This window comes from Neopsephotus bourkii, unplaced genomic scaffold (genome assembly GCF_033783945.1).
Source record: "Neopsephotus bourkii isolate Nb327-2 ecotype Australia unplaced genomic scaffold, CSIRO-AGI_Nbou_v1 NB_318, whole genome shotgun sequence".
NCBI classification, from domain to species: Eukaryota; Metazoa; Chordata; class Aves; order Psittaciformes; family Psittacidae; genus Neopsephotus; species Neopsephotus bourkii.
In genome coordinates this window covers 9327921-9344895 of record NW_026900826.1, presented here as the reverse complement: position 1 = coordinate 9344895, position 16975 = coordinate 9327921, and the positions used below count along the sequence as shown (strand labels likewise).

Sequence of the window (16975 nt, the reverse complement as noted above, 5' to 3'; positions counted from 1 at the left end):
TGGTGCCTGAGGAACTGGACACCCCAAGGAAGCACGTCTGGAGACCCAGGTGCTATACACTTACTGCCCACTGGCCAGTCTTCACTAGAGGCAACTCCAAACTAGGTTTAGCTTTCCCTGCCCTCCCTGTTTGTACTGAGCATGAGATTACATCCACTACCATTGCCATCATTGCTACCCAGAGGGGTCTCAACTGAGCAAATTTGGACTTCACTGGTCAAATCTCCCTGACTGTTCAGCATGATAAATACTGTGAAATGAAAGAAAGCATTGGTGTTGTCAATGACATTTTATCATTTTCCTAAGCAATGAAAAATACCTTTCAAATGAATACATCCTGCATATGACTGTGCGCTCTATAGAGAACATAAAAAAGCAGACCCTGCACAAAAGCTGGAAAAACCCCAGAACCAGATACAGAAATTAATAATAATCTACACAGTGTAGATGGACCAAACTACAAGCATTCTGCATTTTTGGAACACAGATTTGAAAGCCAACATCAAATATCAGTGTGAGTACCTTCCTGTTAAAGGCCATTGCCAGCCTGGGGTTTTGTTCTTGACAAAGAGTGTTGTAGCATTTCTTCACTGGAAAGCTTTTCACTAGAAAGTCCTTTAACATACACATATGGTTTTTTTATCAAAAATACATTTTTTGTTTTCTGAGAAAAGCTAAGCTATTGCACAAAAGCCTGCCCAGTGCACTGATAAAAAGTAAATGACTGAATGCTTCTGTTAATTTAAGTTGGAATAAACCCAGGTAAAGGTAAAATTTTAAGCCATTTTTGAGACAGAAATGCAATTGTGAAGTTCAGCGTCCCTTGGTGACACCCATTGTTTGAACAACTTGAACTGTCTGCAGTAAAATTTATGAAGAACTGTGTGATGCTGCAGGTTTTCTCTCTAATGTTGTAGGGAAACCTGGCCAAGTCCTTTGCTTCTGGCTTCCTGGCTCATAGAGATTGTGGGAATTCACACGGCCAGCCAGCCATATGAATTCTCACACTCTCTATAAGCCAGCCTACATTTGTCACCTGACTGCAGCCCACATTAGGTAGAACACTATTAACCATTAAACACTCTTTTGCTTGCAGAGTTAATACACAATTTGTTCCTGGTGACTCACTGTGCCAAATTAATCCACAGTGTTAAGAAACCAAAGGAGGCAGTGCAGGAGGTGAAGCTGGCCCACCAGGGTTAGCTAACAGCGAAGGAGAGCAACTCTGCACTTTGAGATGGGGTAGTGATTGTACAAGAGATAGACAGGATGGAATGGGGTGGAAAAGGTGTCTTTAAAAAAGCCCTTCCTTCCTTCCTCTGTCACAGAACTAATCAATCTATTACAGAAACCCTCTACCTCTGGCTTGTATAAAAACTCTGAAGATTAAGTTTCTGCCTTTTGGCTGTATCTCTTAAGACCAAATATTTATTGAAATCTTTCCAAGAAGGAACACCTTGTACCCAATCTGTAATTTATAACCTCTCTGGTTTGAGTCATTCCACAGAGGCCTTCACTCATTCACTACTTAAAACAATCTTTGCCATCTTCTGGTGTGCCTGTTCTGAGATACTGCTTTGGCAGTTTTAGTGCACGCTATACCCAGCCACTACCACATGAAGGAACATGCTAGCACTTTTAAACAGAGACACTCTTCTGGTTCCAGTGCATAGGCATCCTCCTTACACAGCTTCTCCTTCAGTCAAGGTTCTGAAGGGGAACATGTAACTACTGACCTCACCTCACCTATTAGCCAGTACAAAACACTCCCCATGTACTGCACTCTGGAACTGCTTTGGCTCCATTAGCACACGTGGTCACACAGAAATAATTATGTGCAAAAGCACTAATAGGCATGAATGCAGTATTTTCTTTTTCATTAACTGCCACCAATACCATTTTGATATCATGTAGTATCCAAATGCACCTTTGCATTAACTCTGCAGTTCTATTTGTTCTTCTGTTCTCCTTTAATATTTGTTCTTACAATATGGAGAACAATAATTGATTTTTAACTGACAATTCTGCATAGATTTGAAAGGACTTTTCAGGAATAGAAATGGCTTGCTAGAGATACACTGTACTACCATAAGGTGGACGCAGATTGGAGAAAACTGGTGTTAAGCAACCCAGGATCAGAAGTTCCCTCTAGGCATGATTACACTAGCACTAATTCTTATCTTTGAAATGCACTGTGTAGAAAAGTGGTGAACTGTCACTATCAAGAAATGAAAGCACAGATGAAGCACTGATAAAGCACACCATATAAAAGAAATGGGCACACTGGTGTTTTAGAAAGGTGTCTTCTAGGTCTTAATTCCTAGACCTCTACAAAACCATTTTTCTTGGTAACTACTTTTTTTGAGAAGCAAGAAAAGTGGTTAGAAAAGAAACTTCACACTATATTAAATACACACCCTGGCAAAGAAGGAAGCTTAAGTTTACCTTCATATTAGTATGTAAAATCCATACCTTTCTTCCTAGGTAACGCCCCTAATCAACCCCCTGAAAAATCAAAATGTACACAGCCAGCAATGCAGTACATTCATGCACCGTAAGAAAAGTTGTGTGTATGTGGAATGAAAGAAAACACCTGTAAAAGAAGCTACAGCTTAGGGAAGTATAATAGAAATAATAGAAGATCATTATCTTCCTGCTCAACTGTTTGAAGTTCACAAAAATGTAACTCAATATAACTCATTTTTCTAATATTATGAATTTGTTATGAAAAATCTATGTGGAAAATACTGTATTTTCTCTTGGCTCTGTCATTTGGGATCTTTTTCATCTTAACAGAACAGAAATAGTAGGGTCTTCCTTAAGAGGTTGTATTCCATCCAAGGACTGCAAGGAGTGAATTGCCAGACTACTATGGACACCTCCCTTTAACTTAAAGGCCAAGGAAAGTCCTGTTGTTTGGCTTGTTGTTGGGCTTTCCCCTTAAAGTGAAAATCTAAATGCACTTGTGAGCCATAGCTAATGAACCAATTCTTTATCAGCTCAGACCCCAAACTTACTCTACTCAATTTGAGAACTCATTTCTTGGACACAGTGCCTAACTTTTAAGCACATTGGAAAACTAGGTTAATCCCAGGGAAACACAAGTGCTGAAAGCTAGCAGAATGCCTGAGTGCTTGGTTGACTGAAGCACATGCAGAATAATGCAAAAAACTAATATTCAAGAACTCAGTTCTTGCACGCAAACAGTCTCATCAATCTCAGTGGGAAAGCAGAACTTCACAACAGCTGCAGAATCAAATATTTCTGGCAATGTGATAAGACTATTAAAACATAAGCAGACTCCAATCCACTTACCAAAATACTGTGACAGCCCCCATCTTCCTTTTCTAGGCCAACTATTACCAAGGCTGAATTTGCTCTCTTGACAGGGTGTAACCCCAACCTTGCCTTGCTGTTGGTACTGGGGTTTCTCCCCCCATGCCTTTCTCTTTTCTTCTGTCTTAACATCTGGGTAACATTTGGTGCACAGACAAATCATAGTGGTGTGGTGTATGTAAACAGACAAATATATACGATCATTACCACTAGTAAATCCTGTTCAAATACTAGGAAAAAGGCAAAAATAGCTCATGTGCACTTCACCTGAATAAGGATACTTTAACATTGTAATGTCACAGACAGTGACAGAGAATATAAAATTAACAGAGTGCAATAAATTCCTTTAAGGCTTGTAGCTATATCACAAGCATAGAGACAACAGGAAGATGCTCTGAGAGTAGCTATTTAATTTTGTTGGCAGCTGTTCTGCTGGCATTTGCCAGCTGCTGGCATGTTTGTCCCCTTCATTTTAACCAAGCAAAAAGCTAGTGCCTTTTTATCTCTAACATGGTAAGAGTCTAATTACTTGCAATACCTTTACAGCACCAGCTTTTAATCAGTCATGTTTTTCCAAACAGTCAGATTTTGTGCTGAAAGCTTTCTGGTTTTTAGTTAGTCTTTTACAACTTCATGTTATTTGTTCTCTAAGGCTGAGCTGAGGCCTTTCTGAAGAATTGTGTATTTGCATATACAACTAGTGGGAATCAAACTACAGAAGAAACAATAAACATCCAACCTTAGGCCATGGTACTTGCTATAGAAACAATACTTTCTGAACGCTAGAAACCCCGAATCCTTGGCTTTGAGGGAAAAGGCACTGACTGAAGGACTAATCAATCCTCAGCAGCTGCCTGTTATATACAAGCAAATTAACTAATCCTGCTCATCTCTGGAAAATCATCCTGGAACAAATACTCACAGACTGCAAAATCTCACTGTAACACAGGATCTTCTCCACAAATAATTCCAAACAAAGACCACTGACTCATGGCATTGGGAATCAGTGGGCAAATGATCCCCTGAAGGCACAAAAAGGGTAAATAACGTGATCTGCATTTTCTGCAATATTTAATAATCTCTTGAAAAAGCAAAGTTTTTGATGTCACTGAAAAATAATGAAACCTTCTGGTCTTCCTCTGCTGAGATGCATTTCAACATAAACAGATATGCACTTTCTCATTAAATCAACCTGGCACAAGTCCACTCCAGCAAACCCCATAGGAAAGGCACACCTTCATTCTCTTCCAGCTCTATGTGTTTTGAAGCACATCCTGTTGCTCTGTGGAGCCATTTCTGTTGATTTAGCCCAGTCAAGGACTCTGAGCTGCCTAATGAGCCAGTTTCCAAAAACCTACCCTCCTTTGTGCACCTTACATGGCTGCCTTGTGGCCTCATTTTATTTCAGTGTAAGTTCAGACCATAATCAAACAAACAGGTGAAAGAATGTACTTTGGAAGACAAGCAGATAATGAAGTGAGTAGTAAGAGGTTTATAAAAAGTGAGAACAGCAAGTAGACAAAGAAAAGGAGTTCCAAAAACCTAATATAGAGAGGAGAAGGAAAGCCAACACAGATCCAAACTGAGTATAGTTAGTGGGGACAACCAGTCTGGGCTCTGTGATGTACTTCTATTCCTGTTTTCCCACAAAACAGTTCTGAATCTGTTTATCCCTTCTGTGGGTACTCTATGTCAGTCAAACTAAAATAATTGATTTCTTCCTTGAGACAGATGAGTACTGACTGGCCTTGAGGATCTGCCTGCATTGCCAGACCCAACCAACCCAAAACTGCCAGCATACAAACCAAACTATGGAAGGGATACAGAAGCTTACAAGGCACTGCACTAGGGTTTGAGAAGAGTAGTTGGTGGTGCAAATGAATGAAAACAGAACTTGAGATCACACCCTAGCAGGAGGAAGTTGAGGACCACAGGAGTTTTCTGTGAAACAAGGTTCAGGAAGCTATTTCCTCATAGCGAGTAGACTCCATCTACCAATCCTGAGTAAGATGAATAGGACCCTTGAGAATTAGGATGTGCAATTCAAAAGGGAAAGACACACTGCATCATTTTTTGTTTAGAGGGTTTTTTTATCAGTCATCTTATATGTATCCTACAAGCCACAACCACCATCAGAAGGATGGGCACAGTAATCCTATCTCTGTTTAACTGCAGTGCTAGGCAGTTAGGATGCAATCACACTGCCTGTTATCAAGGACTCCTTTCAGAAAGCACCCACTGACAGTCTGGCAACACCAGCTAGAAAATCCCTGTTATGAGCAGAAACACAAAGTGATACATGTAAAGACATGTCTTTCATAAACAAAACCATGGAAATAAAGAGTGGTATGATATAGTGAGTGTCAATTAAAACACAAGTGATCTACCAACTCATTTACAGGTATCACAGCTCCTTGGTTTTTGATATTTATTTGGTAACCTTCACCTAAATATACCACAGGGTGAAGAATTAACATCTGTTTAGATGACATTTTCTCCTATGGAACTAGAAAAGATAATTTAAATACTTAAGTCCAAGCTATCTTCTAAATTCACAAACATAGGACTTTTTTTTTTTGTGACAATTAATACATTATGATCTAAAAAAACAGCCTTGAAAGTATTTTGGGATATTTCAGGACTAGTCTAAATGGCTTCTTTCTGGAATAAAGTTGAAAACTGTAACAGATTATCCAGGTCTGGTCATTTGTTACATCATGGCTATAGCCTTTTCCAAAGCACAATATATCCATACCATTTTTGAAAACAAATTCACCATTTGTTTCATTCTCTTTCTGTGTCACATGCAGCAAACCAGAACATCAAAACTACCCCCACAGATTGTGAGAGGAGATAATCCCAGTCTCACAGCAGACCTTTTAGTAAAAAAAATCAACCTAAAACTAGTCCTATCCCGAGGCTGTAGGGACTTGGAGATGATGATTTCATTTTGCAGGTTTCCAATTATAATTTGAAAGACAGCATTTTCCATGCTTCCTACCAATTCCAGGCCGCAATTCTGAGCAACAACACTACTCTAAACAAAATTTTTACTGTTTTGGGGTTTCTCTAATAGTTTTTAAGCACACTGTGCTACACTTATTCACAGTCAAATTACTGTTAAACTCTTGCTAATTCCAGTGACCTTATAAGAATATTTTGCAGTTCTGTATGTGGTGAAAGACTTAGATTATACATACCTCTGAAAAGAAAACAGACAGGATGACTAGGCTGATCCAGTGAATCACTCCCGCAAACTGTGAAGCACTTGAAACTGCAATTAACACAATACAATGAAGTGTCATTACAGCAGCAGAATGCAACTTATGTTTACTATAACCAATAATGCTATGACTTACATATGGATGTATAACTACATCCTGTATACCTGAGCCAGAATTCTGTAAGGAAACAGAATGCTATACTCTCCCCATGTTATTCCTCATATTCCTTGCCAGTTCAGCTCAGAGTATCAGTAATTGTCTGAAACTGGTGATTAAAAACTACTGCTTAAACTGGGCTTAAAAAAATACATTCCTGTTATCTAAAGAAATAACCTAGGTAGGTAGACTTTTGTACAGGTCTCCTGTTGTGGCACAAACAGCCAGGACTAGCTCAGGACCCCATTCCTCTTGGAGTCAAGTTTGATTCTAAGAAAACCATAGTGAGAGAAGCAACAGAAAGAGTCAATATGTTAACTGCTAATAAGATCAAATCTTAATATACTAATTTTAAGGACTTTTGTGAAATATCAGGAATTCTATACTAATTTTAAGGACTTTTGTGAAATATCAGGAATTCTAATTTGGGCTCAAATGAATCTCTTGAGAACTGGAGGATTCCTTAATAAGTAAGTTTAACTGAATTTCTGTAACCAAAGTTCTCTTCCTTGCTGACAGAGCAAAGCTGAGAGGGTCCAGTATCAGAACTGCTGGCAATTCCTACTCTGAAGTTCACACGCTCTCAAGATTGAAATAAGAGAATGAAGAGAAGACGTTTTCTCTTTACCTCAGGGTGTTTGTGAGCCTACCACCCATGCAACAGGCAGATGAGAATCACCTGTGCAGTCCTGCAGTTTAAAGCAAAGTTGAAGGCAATCAATGACTGTGTGCATAGAGACTCAAGACTGGCAGAATTAACTAAGTCCCAAGAACATATAGGGCGTGCACTGAATAATGCACTTATTTTAAAACTATAACTGCTTAAAAATCGGAAGGGGGGGAAGGGATAAGGTAAGAAAGGATACAAAGGAAACTGGTCTGCCACAGCTGAAGCTCACCTGGGGCTTCACAAGAGAGGGTGTGCTGTGGTGCAGCAGAGGAGCTACCTAAAGATGAAACAAATGGGCAAAATATATTCCCAAAACACTGTCTTTATAGGGTGGCATAAAGAACAAGAAACGGAAACCATTCACAAAGGATTTTTCAACCAGCTCTCGACTGACATACAAGGCTCCAGCTGCCCCTTAGTGGACAAAAAAAGATACAGCAACCACGAATTTGGACAGAAACTCCGCTTCTGACGCTGCAGTAACTGCAGCAGGGTCCTGGATGTGCTGCCAGACAGCATGCAGTTACATTGCCAGTAAAACAGTCAGTCTGAAAATGCCTTCCAAGCAAGAAGTTTTTGTACAAGAGCTGAATCACCAGCCCATACACTGACCCTGGATATCTGCCTCTTCCAAGACACTCCCTTCCAAATATGCAGTCAAAAGTTACAAAAACAGGTCTTTAAGAGGTGCTCATCCCTGCTCTGTGGTGGCTAGGATACATCACTGGGATTCAATTTGAGACAAAGCACATAAGCTGTTCAGCTTCTACTTTTATCTGGGACAGAATTTCACACTTGTTGAACTTGTAAGTTCTCAGCCTTCACCCACCCATCCCCAAACCCCCCACCCCCTCCCAAAATATATAAAAAATTGTTGCTAAAAACCAAAAGTTGTGCTCAATTCCACATTTTAATTGTCTGGTGCTATGGGGAAGAAGTGGTTGCGAATGCAGGTGCTTTTTAGTCTTGAAGAAGATGATTCAGTATAAAATGCAGAGTACAGCCAACCTCAGTCTTCCTCCTCACCCTTTCCCTTTCCTTCCCTGGATATCCCTCTTCAAAGTGGATATCCAGGAGGGGAGGGATGAAGAGCACAGCCTGACAAACCCTGAGTGGCCATTACAGAAGCTTGCACTATCAGCACTTGAATGTTGGTCTCGAGGATGACTTGCTGGGAGATAAAAACTCTACTGCTTCTGCAAGGATCAGACAGCAGATGCTCCCTACATGGTTTGGGCAAGCCCTGAACCCACTCCCACTGAGGCACTGCTGCACTACAACGTGCATCTTCTTTGCGCAGCTTTGCCTGTGGTCAGACAGGGCTTCAATCCAGCAACCAAATGGACAGGAGCAGAGCCTTTCAGCTTCACAGTTTTCAGGAAGACCTGAAGCTGATGGCAAGATGATTTTCTGAGTTGCTTTCCCCAAAACTACAGAAGATGAGGAAGGGGCACCATGGTCTGTATTTCTGAGAGCAGGAACTGGAACGTGCCAGAACCTTTTTTTCTGAGATGAGGTGCAAGTGACTTAATACACATCTGTTTCTGCATTTGCAGAACATCACAAGGTATTGACACCTTATTTTGTTAATGCATGTGAAGAGCTTTGAAGACAGGACTAAAAAAGGTGATTATAAGACAGAAACCTATTAAAAAAGACCTATTACATGTCCCCTGCTTTCTGGGGTTTCTAATTCTGGCATGAATATGCTTTGTGCTAAAATACCCTAAAAGGTCTATGTCCTTTTCATGTGTGATCTACACATTTGCAAATTCAGCCTCCATCACTAACACTGACAGTTTTGTGTATGGGAGAAGTGCACAGCACAATCAAAGCCTGCACTAAAAGTGCGAGAGGAAAATGATGCTCTCAAAATGTCAAAGCCAAGAAAAACAGTATTAAAGGAAAAAATAAAAGAGTCTTCCTAAGTAATTACAGTCTATAATGTGGATTAGCAGTTGTTACTATGAACAAAATTGGCAGTGATGTGCTGTAACACATCCTAATGCATTTGGTTGATTTCATATAGAATAATGAATCATTTAAAATTGTATGGCCTAAATGGGTTTTTAAAATCTTAATGTAAGTTACAGCCATTCCTCATATGGCACAACTGCAGTACTTGTATCAACCCCACCAAATTAGCTTTTATCTGATTTAAAACAAAATAGAAGTTATTCAGCTTAATGACTGTAAGAAGCCTGATGGGTCAATTCATTACAATGCAAAGTAGCAACACAAGAGTGGAATGGGTCCTTTCGCAGGTGCTGAGAAAATCAATGTAGACAGCTTCTGAACAGTGAAATTACTTGGTTCTACCAAACACCTATAGGTCACATACAAGGTGCAAGATGCAGAGCTTTTAAGAGTATCATGCACTAGGCACATAGAGTAGGAATGATCCCTACAATAAAGCTGCCTTTAGAAGATTTTTCAGAAAATAAATGGTAAGAAAGCCAGTGCTTCCAGAGGAAAGTATCCAGAACTGTGTTAGAAATCGAAGAGAAATCAACAGAAACATTCAAACTCTTTGGCTTCACAGAAGTGAAAGTCTTTACATAAAGATGAAGCACCTCAGTGAATACTGTTTAAATTCTTCACTTTTTAAGGACTTCGACCCATAATTAGAATCCCTGATATTTTTTGAAAGCAACAGACTTGTCCAAACCCTGGGCTTCCTCCTCCAAAGTGCAAGTCACTACAGACTACAAATGTAACCGAGTGGCCATGCTCAAACCAGTGTGTGCAGTATGAATAGACAGGAGTGTAAATGGTGGCAACAGCATGGAAAGACAGCTCAGTCATTCCTTTATCTTATAGGGTTTATAAAACGCCTGCAATTATCAATAAAGTCCCCTAAAGTAATCTAAAACCAAATGCAATACCTAAACCTTTACGGTGAATCTGCCTCCACTAATACTAATTGAGAAATCACAAAAATGAAAGGACTTCACAGACTACAAGGATTGTTTGCTCAGTTTAAAGTTGCTGTAGAAGATACCAGAAGATACCCTGCCTCTTTCATGCCATGTATTCATGCATTTATTAGATAGTCTGAACCCCATCACTGCCATTTCAACATATCTGAGATTTTACAGATATGCCAGAGGCTGTCCTTCACTGTTTAGCATGAGAAAAAGGTATCTGTGTTCATGTTAGCTTTGTGTCATAAAAGAAAAAAGTGAACAGAGGAAAAGAGCACAAAGATTAATTAGGAAGCAAATCAGCAGCATTAAAATTTCCATTGTGGAACCTGTGTAGAGTGAATTCAGGTAAAGCAAAACTTCGCTTAAGCTATTATTTGGCTTTCAGTGTGTTAGCAAAGTAGAATGAAATTCTGTATCTATATCATTTGGGTGCATTATAAGATAGAAAACAGCGATTTCAATTCCTACCAACCTCAGTAGGAACCAATTAACAAAAAAGCATCAAATACCCTAGCAAGTCCATCGTTTCTACCTATGGACATGCACGTGAAAAGTAGCAGACATTAATGATGCACAAATGATCTTTCTCCAGTGTATACGGAGTGTGTCGGTGAAGAACAGACTTTAAGTACTGATCATAACAAGAGCTGATCTCTGCATGTACACTCAGCTTGAGCCCTTTGAAAATTTGTCCTGCACTGAATTGGGTCAGCAAAATAAGGAAAAGACCTTATTGTATATATAGACTTCACTATACCAGGGTTCCACAAAAACACATTTTTTGCCTAGCCTAGTAATCATCTAAATGGTAGGAAAAAAATATCCCCAGCATCCTCCTCCTCCCCCCTTCAAACATCTCCCAGCAAGTTAAGCCTTTATTTCATCAGAACAGAAACATAAAAATCCTCCTACTCACACTGGAGAAGCTTTATATCTATTAGGAGCTCCAGAGTCAGGAGAATCACCACCAATACTACACAGGCTACCAGGAAACCGTTGAGACTTGCACTGAGCAAAAACACCTGCCACACAGCTGCTCGTCTCCCACAGCAAGGTTTTAGCCAGTTAGATCTAAGGAAATAAAATTAGGAGGAAAAACAAGAAAAGAAAAGAAGAAAAAGTAGTGAAAAAGGCAGAGAGCTAAGGAGCAATGAGCTTAGAATTACAAGTTCTGTTGTTATGGATATACTCAGTAACAACTTATAAAGACTTTGCAGAACTCACTTTTTACCAAGAAAAATACTTCACAAAACCCACACCCCAGAAGACTTTGCGTGTATCTCCAGCCCTCTGGGAAGTACAGGTGTCCAAATGCCTTCCAGTGCACAGAATAACACAAGCCTAATCATATTTTACTACTTCCCTGTGGTTTTATTTTGACATAGATGTTGCCTTCTCTGACCCGGGACTACAACAGCACAGCAGGATTCTGCTAGTAGGCTAAAAGCTAATGATGTTTTGTAAGAATTTCTCTGCTATTGAATTTTATTTCTGTACTAGTAGGAAAGAAATCAGACCAGAGCTGCCAAATGTGGCTTGCAACAATCAGTCCATGCCATCATGGGAAAGCAAGAGCTCAGGTACTCCACAGCTACACCTACACCAGCAAACACACACGAAGTGTCAAGCCACTGGCCACGGCTGCGTCGCTTGTCCATTTGTCTCACTCTCACTAATCTCTTCATGGCCCAGGACAAAAACGACTTTCCAGAGTTTAAGATAGCACAGTTCTGGGGGCAGCATATGCCAGGGACTGCTCCCACACCCAGTTTAGAGGAAGTCACATTGTTTTAGAGGAAAAAGAAGATGAAGGGATCTGTGAGGAGACTATGAGGAGCAGACCTCTGGAAGGCAGTTGATATATCAGTAATGTTGCACTAGCATAGTGCTAAATGCACATACAAGTTTTCTTTTTCCTTTTCTTTTGAAAACATTTGCAATAGGAATGCCAATAGCATGAATTTCAGAAGCACACAGCCCAGACTGGTACTTTTTGTCTCCTAAAATCCCCCCCCCCCCCCCAGTTTCACTTTAATTATCATTTCTCATCACAGTGTTCTGTAATGTTCCTGTACTGGCTCATCTGTGAAAGTTCTGATGCTTGCCTCATACTTTATATTTCCAAAGATCTGTAAATATCCATTAGCTAATACAGAGCTGACACGACTTGTTAACTAGGGTTTAAAGAAGCTGCAAGCATACAGAAGTGTGGTGCGGTAACCACTTTCTGAACTGAAATATCAATACACAGAAATCAATGGTACACAAGAAGATGATACTGATCAATTCCAAATAAATAGCCCCAGACTCAATAACTCATGTTATGGTCAAACACTTGGAAAAACATCACAAAACATTCCCTGATATACCCACAACTCAAAAATGAGGGGGAAAGTGATGCTGAGTAGTGCTCAGAGACTTGACACTTCTGAGCAGCTTCTCAGGGTTAAGCATATGAATTAAATACTTGTACTCCGATTGTCCCATTACCTGACCATAACAGACCTTCCTCTGCAACCTTCAGAGAACATTTGACAAGTGTTACTATGAGGAACTTGCCCCAAGTTTAACTTTGTTATTGTTCTAGCCTGAACACAGAATGCATTAGATTTTGAATAGGTATTTTTAAAACATAAGGCAAAAAAATGGCATTGGCATAGGGCCTTTTGCAAAACTTGATTTTTCAATAGATTTTAATTTACTGCAGCTTAAACCAGAATAACTTGTCTTTACTGAAACTCTTAATTTTGTCCTTTGGTTTTGGGGGTGGGTTTTTTAGATATTTCTGAAAATAATGCTAGTGAATGGCCTTATTTAAATAGAACAGCTCTTTATTCTATCCTACATTTTCCTACATTTATCTTCCCTTTTCCAAAAAAAGGCCCTTTTTGCCAGCATTTTAACATTTCAGGGCGGTTTTTCCTCTTTCCTATTCCCAGAATGATCAGTAGAGGGCCTAAGTACACTCCTTTAAAAGCTCTACATAGAGATTTTCAAATATACCAAATGTACCAGTAAGAATATTTAAACTGTGATACTCAGCACACATTACATATGGCCATGATAATCATTACTCAAGCTTATAAAATACTAAAGAATGTGGAGTTACTCTGTCTGTGCAGTACTAATATTCCACTGATTCCAAAAAGCTTCTTAACACGACTTACCAGTTTATGCTTGGAAAAGCAATCAACTTCAGAGGTCAAGTGCAGATCCTCTGACGTTTACACCTATATATCACTCATAAAATATAGAAACTGACTTCAAGGACACAAGCGTTTGAAATTTAAGAACTGAAACCACCGTCTGTTTCATATCTCAATTTATTACACCAAGGTGCATTTGTTCAACACTTGTATTGTGAATGGACAGTGATGAGCATCACTGCCCAGCAAACCCCTTCCCAGACCTCCTCTAAGTCCCCTGAATCCACTGATATCAAGAATCACACTGCACACTGAATTGTTTCTTTCCTGGGTGCTGCTTAGCTAGCTTGTTCCCTGTATTTGTACACTTCTGAAGAGCCTGATCTTGCCTTGGGTTGCTGGTTTTTGGTTGCTTTGGTTGTGGTGTTGTTTTTTTTTTTACTTCTTACCCTCCTGTAAAGGATGTACCTAAATAATCAAAGGAACTATTTTAGCTAAACCTGTTGACATGCTAACCACACTAACTCCTAATACACAAATCTTCACATCTCCTTCAACCCTGCAAGTACAGTAGTATCAGTAGTCCTGCTGACATCAGTGTCATCTGTGGATGCCATGCACTATGTGGGTACAAGTAAAGTATGACTTTACTATGTGACTTCAAACAGGTTCATTAGGTACCTCAGTTACTCTGTCTCTAGAACAGGAATATTATTTGCCTTTCTTACAACACCTGGATGGAGTAAATAAATGTAGTAGCATGGGAATTTCTTGGTTGATAGTGACGCAGGACTGTAAAGTTGCTATGATTCTATAATAATATATTTAGTGGAATTTTACCAGCAGTAATTATTTTTAAAGATACTTTCACACATGGCTTTGTGGAAAACCAATCTGTCACCATCACTGCTAGTTTTATTAATAAACAGCTTGGATAAAAGAACATAAGGCAAAACTGGGAAAGGTTTAACATATTTATCAAGTAGGAAACCACTACAGTTTGTTCAAGCTGTTAACAGCTGTCACTGTTTGTATTTCCTGGTTTTGCAAACAAATACCCTGAAATCTACATTATACCTTACCCTGTCATCTTCTTTTTATTTTTTTTTCTTTTGGCTAAACAGCAAGTGTTTGCATTTCACAGGGTGGCTACGATCAGAAAACAGAAGGATGGATGAGATCCAAATCACTACCTGAAGGATTAGAAAGGCCATGGTCAGGAAGTAACAGGAACACAGAAAGGCTACATAACAGTACAAAATTTGGCTGAAACAAAACAGAGAGCAGAGCCTCACAGCAGGCTACAGGGAGCAGCTGGAGGCCTTGAGCAACTCCAAGGAATAGAGAGCTCTGCACCCCTTTCCTGGGCTTGTCCTACAGGCTTAGTTCAACTACAGAAGTCAGCTACTGAGAGCTCTTCTCATCCTTTTTCCCCCTGAAGTTTTTCTGCTTTTAACACCACGGCATTTCTTGGAAGATTGCTACAAAACCCTGGTGCTTAAATGGCAAGATTCCCCCAGTTTTCTGCCTAAACTCACACATCCCCAGTTTACACGTATTTGCTCTTATGCCAATATTGTTCCTTAGCTTGATTAGTTCCTCTCCCTTGCTGGCATTTTGTCCATGATACATTTACATACAGCAATAGCATCCACTCATGTAATTTAATTAAAGCCCACGCTTCTTGTGAAGCAAACACTCAATTTCTATAACTGTCCTAGTAGTCCCCTCTGCATGTGAATAGACAGCTAGAATGGTACATAATATTTTGGAAGAGGTTTAATTACATGAATGCTTCCCAGTTCTATTTTAAGTACTTTGTGCTTTCTAGGATCATCTGTGCCTTCTTCACAGAGGCATACCACACTGTCTACTCACAGGTACCCTGGGGTTACCTGGTATATTACTGCTCTCATTAGAAATATTAACATCATGATCAAAAACAACCTATAAGAAACATAAGAACAGCCATACTACTTCAGAACAAAGGCTTAGTATTCTGCCTCCAATAGGAGCCACAAGCAGATGTCTCATGATGAATAAGAGCACAGCAAAAATATAATACTTCCCCTTAAAATTCACCCAGCATCCAAACATTTTCAACTCAGTGGCTTCCTGAGACAGATGTGGCTTCTTGGATTCTACTTCATAACAGCCAATGAACTCCTCTTCCACAAACTTGCTGAATTTCCCTTAAGTCTAAATTAGCTATTAGCAGCCACACATCCTTCAAGTAGTTCCACACATCTGCTGCCTCCTGTGCAAAGAGCAACCTTTTTTTGTTTCTTCTGAACTGGGCCTTAATCTGTATCCTAGCACCTGTATTGGGGGACGTGAGAGGGATGCTGTGTCAGATTCTGTAACATCAACCAAATCTCATGTGAGCCTTCTCTTTTCCAGATTGAAGAGTTCCAGTTTACACAGTCATCTCCAATGGCAGCCATATCACATCTTTGATCCCTGTTCTCCTTAGATTCTTTTCCAGCTCTTTTTATCTACCGTATCCTTTTACACAGGGACCAGAATACACTCATGTCCAAGACATAGGCAAAACCTGGATATATGGAGAGGCACAAGAATGGCCTCTTTTATTCTCTACTTTTTCCTAATAAATCCTAACATGTGATTTACTTTTGGACTGCTGCTCAGCATTTAGCAGACCTTTTCATGAACTAATATTTCTCTTTTCCACATTTTTCCTTTGTCCATTTGCTTATCCATCTTTCAAGCTTTACATCAAGCCATACCTACTCTTAGAACTTAGAAAATTAATTCTAGCGTTAAGGCAGATCAATCAGGCCCACGTCATTTCCACTCTCAAATGAAGGACTTTGCAAACAGTCGTCCAACAACTATTACACATCTACCAACAGAAAGTACTTAGGAAAAGCAAGTTCTGCTGGAAAAATACAGAAATATCTACAAACCAAAAGAGTCTGCAAATCGCTGAGCTAGAAAATGAATTCTTTATTTACTTATAATAGTGCTCCCTCTACCAATTGCTATTACTGATATAAGACATTAGAGGGACAAACTCAAAGGATTTAGGTACTAGGGTAAACACAGTAATGAGCTATTCTGGAAAACAACATTTACAAAGATAAGCACTTAAAATGCTCTGTACAAAAGTTTCTAATCACTGAACATCCCTATAACATAGCCCAAAATGTCATGCATTCTCTAGTGAAGAGCTGGTCACCTCACAGGTTCTGTCAAGCTGAATGCTCATTTTCTGCTGCAGTGCAGGTCTTAGTTTTGGACCAGAGCACAGAAAATAGCAGTGATGTAGTACTGCACAAAGAACAAGTCAGCACTATAGTCTCATTCACTGGATTCTGCTGTTAATATTTTGCACTATCTTTCTGGATTCAGCTAAAAATGAATTAAAAGTCACTTCTGTAAATACAAGGAGCTTGCTCACTACATGAAATAGTTCTGCCCTCCAAAAACTTTGCACTTTATCTTGAGCTTGGACCTCATTATTCACTGTGTATCAGCATCATGCACTCAGAATTT

General features: G+C 39.5%; 1 protein-coding gene across 3 annotated transcripts in view; it reads right to left on the bottom strand.

Moving 5' to 3' along the window:
- The window catches only part of TMEM266 (transmembrane protein 266), an 86277-nt gene that overhangs the window by 36090 nt on the left and 33212 nt on the right, over positions 1–16975 (bottom strand). For all 3 annotated transcript variants that reach the window (XM_061347680.1, XM_061347679.1, XM_061347681.1), the window contains exons 5-6: positions 11230–11384; positions 6537–6610 (exon numbers count right to left, since the gene is read on the bottom strand). In XM_061347680.1, the coding sequence (XP_061203664.1) occupies positions 6537–6610; positions 11230–11384 (229 nt within the window). The remainder of the gene's footprint in view (positions 1–6536; positions 6611–11229; positions 11385–16975) is intronic.